Here is a 10,000-nt window from a genome sequence, read left to right as displayed (position 1 = left end):
AAATAATAATAATAATAATATATTAATTTGTTTCAACTTCTTTACTTACAGCAAGCTATGTTGGAAAAAAGGCATTTCTTCGATGGAATCCAAAGATTTGATGAACCTGTATCAAAAATAACTTTAAATTGTTGTGGTGGTGTTCCTATGCTGATCGGACCGTAGTATTGAGCCTAAATCATAAAGAAAAGGTAAAAAATTATTTTATTTAATAATGGTTAAAAAATTTTTTACTCGATCAAAATTAAAAATGAAAAATTTACATCCAAATAATTTGATAGTGGTTCTGGAGTGGGGCCACCATAACGCATCCTTAAATGTTCGACATCAGTTCCTACTCCTCTTAAAGTACGTCTAGCACTTTGAAATTTGTACAGGGGCACTCTATCGAAATAAAAATACAAAATGAAAAAATTTACATACAAAAATTGTAATTTAATTAATAATATTTATTTTTATTCAATTTATTATAAGGGTCTTAATTCGAATGCATATATTTGTCTTACCGAATTAATTCGAAGTGCGCTCCACTGACAAGAAACAAAGCAGTGATTATTAACTTTAACATGTTTTACAAACTGAAGAACAAAAACTAAATGCCGGCTATTATAACATGTCTGTCGTATAAATTATGACACAGTAAAAACCGTTTAAATTTCTCCCTGTCATTGTCACGTGATTTTTAATTAACTTACGACAAATTTCTCTACTTTTGAGAAACGTACATGAAAGGAAGGAACGTGCGGTTAAAAAATTTTTATCTTTCTACGTGAAATTTTTGTATTGAAAAAAATTACTTTGAATACGCGTTTTAAATATTAAATTTATTCAAATTATAATTTAAAGTAAATACATAAAAAATTTTTTTAGTTTGTTTTCGATTAGTGTTCATCAAAAAATATAAAATATTAATAAATAGGTAAGCATTTTTTTTTTTTTCGAATATGAAAAGTTTCTTAAAACATCTTCTTCTTCATCTTCTCTAATGTGAATTTTGTGAAAATCCAATGAGTTTTTTCTCAACGTTGTACGTCGAATAAAAACGTGATAAAAATGAAATTCCCAATCCCCAACCAGAATAATTTGAATTAATTCTGAACGATGAAAAAGCTGACAAACAAACTCTGACAGAACCCAAAGTCATCTAAAACAAATTTTTTATACTTCTTATTCGCCATTTTCACATTTTTAACTAAATAATACTTAAAATATGTATAATTACTTGTTCTATGTAATCAATTCCGGATAACGTAAAATTTGTATCATTTATAACGAATATTATTTTCGGGAGTTTATGAATTATGTTACAGGATATCTGAAAATGATATTTAATTTTAAGGTTTCTACGATCGTTTTTTGGGTAAGTATTAAAAATCATTTAAGTAAAAAACCTTTCTTACTTCGTAACGGTTTAAATAAGGTATAAAAAGAGCTCCGAAAAATCTATTGATTTGTTTTATGTCTTTTTTTGGACCGTAAATAAGTACGTCACCGGTATTGGGAAACGCGCTACATCCTCTTGGACAAATAACGACAGATCTTTTAGAAAATGGCGTCGTATTATTAAGAATTATTTTATCCATTTTAAATTCCCATATATATTTATTTGTTACTGTAACGTATGTAAATTTCAATTGATCGTTAACGTCTCCAAATAGTAGAGTTCCTCCTTTTGACGTTGTTTCATCTCTAAAACGATACATAGAATAAAAATCCTCTCATTCATTTTCCCAGTAACGAAATTACATTACCTGTTAAAATAAAAAGAAAACATTTCTTTAAACGACGGATTATTTCGTAATAAATTTAAAAAAAATGGAAAAATTTTATTTCCTTCGTTAAATCCGAAACCCAAACCGACAACTCCATCAATTTCGCTATTCATTAAATGCAATGCGGATATTTCTTCACCTTCAACAAATGTTTGATTTGTCGCGTTCACGTGACCCACCTGACAAACATACAAACAAACATCAATAATGACTTCGATCGATCAATCAATCAATCAATCAATCAATCAATTACGTGAAATTTATCGATGGATACGAATCCTTTAATAAAACCCTTATCGTCATTTATAATAAAATTTTTCCCACTTGGAATATAAGTGGATGATTGTAACGAATTATATTTTCTTTTTGTAGCACATGCCGGATATAAAAATGGCGAACATAAATCGGATGTTATCCAACTGTGTGTCACGCTCGTATCAAACATGACGTTAAATTTTTGTCCTGGATGACCGATAAGGAGCTCCCCGTAAAATTGTGACTGTAAGTTTTTTTAAAAAAATTTTTTTATATTTTCTCTTTCTCTCGCTCTCTCTCTCTCTCTAAACTAATAAAATAATTTATTAACATTTTACTCACCTGATAATATTTATATAATTTAATCGAATCATTTTTAAATGATTTTTCAATATTATTATTATTATTATTATTAACGTCGCCATTATTTGTAGAGGGTGTAAAACGTTCGTTGGAAATATTTTTAACGATTTTTTTCTTATAAATATTTATTCTAAAAAACAAACAAACAAAACCGTTAATTAATATATCAAAAATTTTTTGAAACAAATCAAAAATATTAAAAAAAAAAAAAAAAAAAAAAAAAAACATTTTCTAACGTACCTCTTATTATCATAACAATCAACCGTTATTGTTATTATTATTATTAATAATGAAAATATTAAAAAATTCATAATCACTTTTTTTTAAAACAAAAACCATACGACACGTTCTCGTTTTTAAAAATATTTATACAATTAATTAATATGAAAACTTATTTTAAAAAAAAAGGTCAGAGGTCAAATTGAACTTTTTTTTACAAAAAAATCTAATTAAATTAAAACAAATTTTTTTTTTTTTTTTTTTTCGTGTCTGCGCGTGTGTGTGTGTGTGTGTGCACGAATCAATTAATCACAATAATGATAATTATTAAATAAATGATAAACTTAAAAACTTTAAAGGATATACAAAAAAAAAATTACGACAAATAATAATAATAATTTTTTTAATATTTATTATTACCTAATCAAACTACTTAGCAAAACTTGACAAAAAAAAAAAAATCTGTACATGTACTGACAGAAGAAAATAATAAAAAAAATTTCAAACTTGTATTATTATTATTATTATTATTATTATTATTATTATTATTATTATTATTATTATTAAGAAATTGTTCTACCCACACAACCTTGTCTCTTATTTATTTATTTTTTTTTTTCAAATCCATTGCACGAACCTCCTGAATTATTTATTTTTTTAATCAATTTCTTTAATTTTTTTTTTTTCATTTTTATTTAAAAAAAAAAAATTTTTTTTATAAAACAATTAATAATAATAATAATAGTAATAATAGTAATGATGATCATAATGATATTAGTATCAAAGCGACAATAATGAGCTCCAGAAAAAATTTTTTGTTTTATTTTTACAAAACAGTCTTAAAAATTTTTTATAATCCCCTGATATGATTTTAATGTTTTTTTGTAAAAATTGGCACCGATAAAATTTTAACTGACCGAACACAAATTAGTTAAAGTTAATTATTATTAATAATATTTTTCACAAAGTATTTAAAAAAGAAAAAATTTTTTTTTAATAGTTTTTGAGCTTTTTTTTAGTTCCCCCTCCTTCCCACCCTTCCCTCTTTTTGGATACTACCCCTTCTCTTACATTTCCCTTTCATTAACAACAACATTAATAATAATAATAATATTAATTTATATTCTGTTAGGAGCTCACATAACGCTTCTTCTTCTTCTTCTTTCTTATATGAAATGTGTTGCCGTGTTAATGTTAATCTATCATCATCATTATCATCATAATGATTGTTTTTAATATAACACGGCAAAACATTTTTTTTTTTTTTTTTTTTTTGCGAAATCAAAACAAAAAGTAGTAGTAATCGAAACATTAAAATATGTAAAATAAAATAAAATAAAAATCACATCAAATTGAGAAAAAAAAGAAAAGAAAAAATTGTTATTATTAATACAACATATTTTTCAAATAATATTTAATCAATCAATCAATCAATTTGAAATAATCATCTCAAATTCAAGCAAACAAATCAATATATTTAAATTTATGTATACATAAATACATACTTGTAGTGAATTTTTTATTAACTTTTTTTTTTTTTACTTAAGTAAGCATCACGCGCAATTTTATTTATTAATTTATTAATATTTAAAATTAATAAAACAAAAAAAAAGAAAAGAAAAAAACCGAAGAGAGAAAGAGAGAGCAAGTTTTTTATCATTTTTTTTTTTTAAATTTATATTATTATTATTATTATTATTATTGTTATTTTAATTATCATTATTATTATTATTATCATTATTAAATCAAAGTTTAAAATTCCAAAAAAAAAGGGTTCTTTTCTCTTCTTACTTTCTCCCCTTGGATTATACATATATTTATATATATATATATTTTTTTTTTGATGAAATTTGCTTGAATTTTTTAGAAAGAAACAAACAAAAACAAAAACAAACAAACAAACAAACAAATAATATTGAAAAAAAGGAATGTTTTTTTTTTTTTTTTTTTGACAATAGAAAAAATTTTTAATTCCCCCTTTTTCTTTGTCAACGAAAAATTAAAAAATTAAGTAAAAAATTAAAATGCACTACTAATATTAATATTAATAATAATAATAATAATTATTATTATTATTATTATGTTAAAAATGATGATAATAATGACAGAAAATGATCAAATTTTACATAATGTTTTCGCAAAAAAAAAAAAAACAAAAAACAAAAAACAAAAAACAAAAACTTTTCCTTCTATTTTCTTTCATGAAATTAATATTTTTAATAAAGAAAAATTTTTTTTTTCTGGGGGGTGGGGGGTGGGTGGGGGTGGGTTTCTCTTATAATCGTGTTTTTTCCAAGACTTTCAATTTAAAACAAATAATAATAATAATAATAATAATAATAGTAAAATAAAATAAAATAAAACATTTTTTTTATTCATTCCACCGACACACAATGAATTAAAATTATTTTTAATTATTATTATTATTATTAAAATGCACATGACGGATGCAAAACGCAGCATTATTATCATTATTATCATTATTATTATTATTATTATTATTATTATTATTATTTTCTTTAATTTTTCCGTTTTTCTCAATTAATCAATTTATCAGATTTCGAAAAAAAAATTATAACCGGAAGTAAAAAAAAAAATAATTTTTTTTCACAAAGCAAAATCATGAATTTTTATTATTTATACAAGAAAAAAAAAAAAAAAAATGGCGGCCGATGAAATTTTTTTTTTTTTTTTTTAAATATAACAAAATTAAAACAAAAAAAGGAATTTAATTTGTTAAATATTAAATCAATTTAAAATTAAATAAATAAATAAGACACAACCGGTTATGTAATAATAATAATAATAATAATAATAATTCAATTTTTATTTCAAATTTCAAATTTTAAATTTTTTAAAATTAATCAATAATAATAATAATGAAATCTAATTTTATTTTTTTTGTCAAAGAAATAACAACAACAACAATAATAATAATAATAATAATAATAATAAATAATTATTATTATTATTTAAAAATTGTCGCCATTTTACTTTCTTTTTTTTTCACATAAAAAAAAAATCAAAATCAATCAATTAATCAATCAATCAATCAATCTATTAAAGCTTTTTTATTAACAACTAAAAAAAATCAAATCAAATTAGTTTTTTTTTTTTTTTAAGTACAAAAAACCACACAAAAACTTGTTTTATTATTATTATTATTATTATTATTATTATTAAACCTAAAAACATAATAACTCGTTTAACTAAATTTTATTTCTCTTTATTACCTCATCGTTATTGCTCCCAGGTACACAACACAATTGTATTTCTCCCATCCCCCGCTTTTTTTTTTTTTTTTTTTTAATAAAATTTAACATATTTAAATTGTTTAAACGTAATGTCACAAATGATAAAAAGAAAACATAAATACATATGTTATGATTAGTTAATAAATTCGCGTACCTGAAACGTCACAAATCAAACAATTTTTCACGGCGTTTCACGGCATCCTTAATAAAATTTAAAAAAATTAAAAACAAAAAAAGTTTTTGTGTATGTTTAAGCTAACATGTACAGTTTTTTTTTTAGCAATACCTGAATTTCGATCGTTTCGATTTGAAACATAATCAAGATGTACCTGATTTTTAAAAAAATTCGTAAATCATAGTTTTAAATATTTTATTTATTTTTCTTGTCTAGTTTTTTTTTTCTTTAAAAAATGTTAAAGAGAAACCCTTTTTTGTTGCAAAAACTTTAGAAAACTTATTTTAAACATTAATAATAATAATAATAATAATAAAAGTAGTAGTAGTAGTAGTAGTAATGATAATAATAATAATAGTAATAGTAAATTTATGTAACTGAAAAAGTGTGAAGTTTTTTTTTTTTTTTTTTTCTTCTTCTTTTTTGCTTATTGTTTTTATTTTTATTTTAAAAAAAAAAAAGTTTTTTTTTTTAGTTTTCTTCTTTCCTTCCTATTTTCTTTCTTTTTTTTTTTTTTTTCATTTTTCTTTTTTCTTTTACTTTCTTTCTCCTTCTTTTCTTATTGTCACAAAATGACAGTTGTTGTTGTTGTTGTTGTTATATAAAACAAACTTATTACGCGTGCTTTTGGTAACTCATATTTTTCGCTTCTCCTCCACTCTCCGTTCCAACCTCCGATTCTCCATTTGTCGAATCTTTCTTTTCATCATTTGAGATCTTTGCTTTTTTTTCTGGTGTCACTCCCTCTCCCGGTCCTGATGGTGTTTTACCATCGGTCGTGTCACCGGCTCCCGATTTTCTTTTCGTTCCCGGTGCCGCCGCCGCCGCCGCCGCCGCCGCCGCCGCCGCCTCCTTTGAATCTGTTTCTAGGGCGAAAGAAAATTATTTATTAAAAAAAAAAAAAAAAAATATTTTCATTCATAATTTGATCGTTAACACACACACACGCACACGCACACGCACACGAACACACGCAAAACTCAAGTTTAATTAATAAAATATTTTATTCGGCCAATTAATAATAATTCTGATAACAAAAAAAAAAAATAATATTCATTAATAGACTGATAAAAAAAAAAAAAAAAGGTTTAAAAATTGTGTTAGGTCAAGTAAAATTTACTTAATTTCGATTTAGGGTTTTTTTTTAAATAATAAAACTATTGATAAAAAAAAAGGGAACGTACGACTTATGACGACTTATTATTATTATTATTATTATTATTACACGGTCAATAAGTTAATAAATAAATAAATGAACGACCCGTAAAGTCTAGGAATTTTCACGATAAACTTAATTAAAGATGAGAGAGAGAGAGAGAGAGGGGGGAGAGAGAGTGTATGAAGGAGAGAGAGAGAGAGAATGAGAGAGATAGTGTGAGAGTGAGAGAGAAAGAGAGACAAAAAATAAAAATAAAAACTCACTCACATGTAAATATTTAATAAGGCAACCTTTTAGTGAAATTAAATTTCTAATCATTATCATCGCCATGACAATAATTCGAAAGTCCCCCCCGTCCCCCCTTTCAAAACAAAAAAAAGATCAATATAAGGTACAAAAAAAAAATTGGCGGGAAAATTCTGTACACGAGGACTGGGGCCGCGGGGAGCGGGGGGTCTTTTTTCTACTTGTATTGTATATGAGAGAAATATGAGAAGAAAAATCAAAATGGCGGAAATCGGTTAGAGTTTGCTAACTTTAAAAATCGTCGTCGTCGTCGTCGGAATCGAATAACATCTTACGTTTGAATTTTATTTTATATATAATTTTTTTTGTATTTTGTGTGTGAAAAAAAGAAAGAAAGAAAAAAAACTGAATAGTTCAGCAAACATTTTTTCTTCTTTTTTAAAAATCAATTGTTTGTAATAACTGTATATGATGAATTTTCGGTTTAGAAAAATTATCAATTTTCAATTGCCAGGAATGAGGATTAATTTTCCTTTCCCCCTCCCCCCACTCCCTCCCTTCTCTTACTTTTGACCAACTCTTTTCTTTTTTTTTTTTTTTCTTATTAAAAACCTTACCTCCGTTCGTTTCAGGTTCGCTCTTTTCATTTGTTTCACTCTTTCCATTTTCTTTTGGTTTCGAGTCCTTATCAACCTTTTTCGAATCCGTTTTACCATCTTCGACATCGACTACCTTCTTTTCCGTTTCCTTTTCGACCTTTTCAACGTCACTGAAATTTTAAATAAAAATTAAAAGATTTTTCTTTAACAAAAAATTTTGTCGATGCAACCGAGTAAAATTAAACCGCCGATACCTATAAATAACCAAAAAAAAAAGCTCATATCACAAAACAAACACAAATTGACGACGACGACGACAAAAACCTGTTAAAACAGGTATATATACGCGACCTAAAATTAAATGACACAATATGATTTGAACAAAAACTCCTGCCGTAAAAATAAACTTTTTCAAAGTAGGTTTCATTCATTGTAAGACGTTCATCTTTCATTACACAGGCTCAAAGACACGACTTTAACTCGTACAAAATTTTACTAACGGTACCTGTACGTGATACACACGCACACGCACACACACACACACCAAATTAATATCAGATTTTTAAATCTAATTATAATATACAAAAATTGAATTCTTTTCATCAACACACACGTTTAAAAACAATCACAAAAACTTGCCAACGAATTCTCATATATAATAAACTAAATGTCATTTATTTAAAACTTATTTATAGAAAAATTATGATGTAAACGATGAAATACGGAAAAATTTTTACGTTAGGCAACTCAAGTTCCAATTTAAATAAATGCCCTCGATTGATAATAATAATAATAATAATAATAATAATAATAATAATAACGCAACTGTAAATTTTTGTTAACTTTTAATCAAAATGAAACAGTGCGACTATATAATTCTTTTTTAAATCGAATCAATTTTCTCGAGGGGGGGGGGTGGTGGGGGGAAACATTTTATAAATGTAAGTTGTTAAATAAATAGGGGGGGTTTATTTGCTTAGCGTAAAAAAAAAAATAAAAAGGTAAATAATGCAACAAGTTTACGAAAAAAATAAAAACAGTAAAAATTTTTCACGCGCCGACAATTACTTACATTACATTACTCTCTCACTTCCGGGGTTTTTTTTTTTTTTTTTTTTTTTACAACTTGCCAAACTTGAGAAAACAAGTCACTGACCTTTGTCATCAAGTAATTATTATTATTTTCTTCTCTCTTTCTCTCTCACTCTCTCTCTCAATCTTGGCACATTAAAATATTTTAGCAGATTCAAATTAATTACCACCAACAATAAATAGCCTTGACAATCACACACACACACACAAAAAAAAAAAAAAATTACATAAAAAAAACAAATCGGTTAAAAATACTAATACTAATACTAATATATATGTATTTGTTTTGGACAAACCAAATTCAAAATATTCGATTCTTATTCTTTTTTTCCGTTTACATTAAACAAAAGTTCAAATTTTTTTTTTTCTCGAATGTCAGGCGACAGTAAAGTTAGAATGAAATAAGCTTCTTATTTTCATAGAGTAATAACAATAAAACTGTTGTTTACTATATTATTGCTCTTACTAAAAATAAATGTATATGACAACTCACGATTTCCAAAGAACTTGTTTATGTATATATATGATATAAGCAATAAAGACCTTGCTAAATTTTAAATAGACAAATGTAACCTTAAATGAACAATTCACAGTTATGACTTTTGAACATGCAGAAACATTTTTTTAAATACCTTTAATTAACCAAAAAGAGAAAAAAAAAACATTTCGACTATGACCAAATAAGTACCTAACCTAAATTTATTTAACTAGAAAGGTTTAACTAATGTTATTTAATTAATTACGAAGAGAAATAAATTTGATATTATTGTATAAATTTTTGTTCGACAGGAAAATAATGATTAAAGTGTCTAATTGTAAAAAAAAAAAAAAAAAAAAAAAATTAAATGCAATTAATAAAAAAAAAA

General features: G+C 24.7%; 3 protein-coding genes across 3 annotated transcripts in view; all 3 read right to left on the bottom strand.

The window, feature by feature from the left end:
* Phum_PHUM318500 (Lysosomal aspartic protease precursor, putative) overlaps positions 1-568 on the bottom strand; it is a gene marked incomplete at both ends in the record, with an annotated part of 2,247 nt that extends 1,679 nt beyond the window's left edge. The window contains 3 exons of the mRNA XM_002427372.1: positions 50-173; positions 264-384; positions 507-568. Of these exons, the coding sequence (XP_002427417.1) occupies positions 50-173; positions 264-384; positions 507-568 (307 nt within the window). The remainder of the gene's footprint in view (positions 1-49; positions 174-263; positions 385-506) is intronic.
* A 414-nt stretch (positions 569-982) lies between these two features.
* On the bottom strand, positions 983-2,217 carry Phum_PHUM318490 (Lysosomal aspartic protease precursor, putative; the record flags this gene model as incomplete). The annotated part of the gene is made up of 5 exons (XM_002427371.1): positions 983-1,144; positions 1,223-1,315; positions 1,401-1,689; positions 1,752-1,951; positions 2,026-2,217. 5 exons carry the CDS (start codon positions 2,215-2,217, stop codon positions 983-985), a joined length of 936 nt encoding a protein of 311 aa, XP_002427416.1.
* A 4,436-nt stretch (positions 2,218-6,653) lies between these two features.
* On the bottom strand, positions 6,654-8,494 carry Phum_PHUM318480 (Neuromodulin, putative; the record flags this gene model as incomplete). The annotated part of the gene is made up of 3 exons (XM_002427370.1): positions 6,654-6,904; positions 8,061-8,199; positions 8,450-8,494. The coding sequence occupies 3 exons, from the start codon at positions 8,492-8,494 to the stop codon at positions 6,654-6,656; spliced, it is 435 nt and encodes a 144-aa protein (XP_002427415.1).
* Between the last annotated feature and the right edge of the window lie 1,506 nt (positions 8,495-10,000).

The sequence above is a fragment of the Pediculus humanus genome, genomic scaffold, assembly GCF_000006295.1.
Source record: "Pediculus humanus corporis 1103172107726 genomic scaffold, whole genome shotgun sequence".
Classification (NCBI taxonomy): Eukaryota; Metazoa; Arthropoda; class Insecta; order Psocodea; family Pediculidae; genus Pediculus; species Pediculus humanus.
This window is presented reverse-complemented; position numbering and strand designations above follow the sequence as displayed.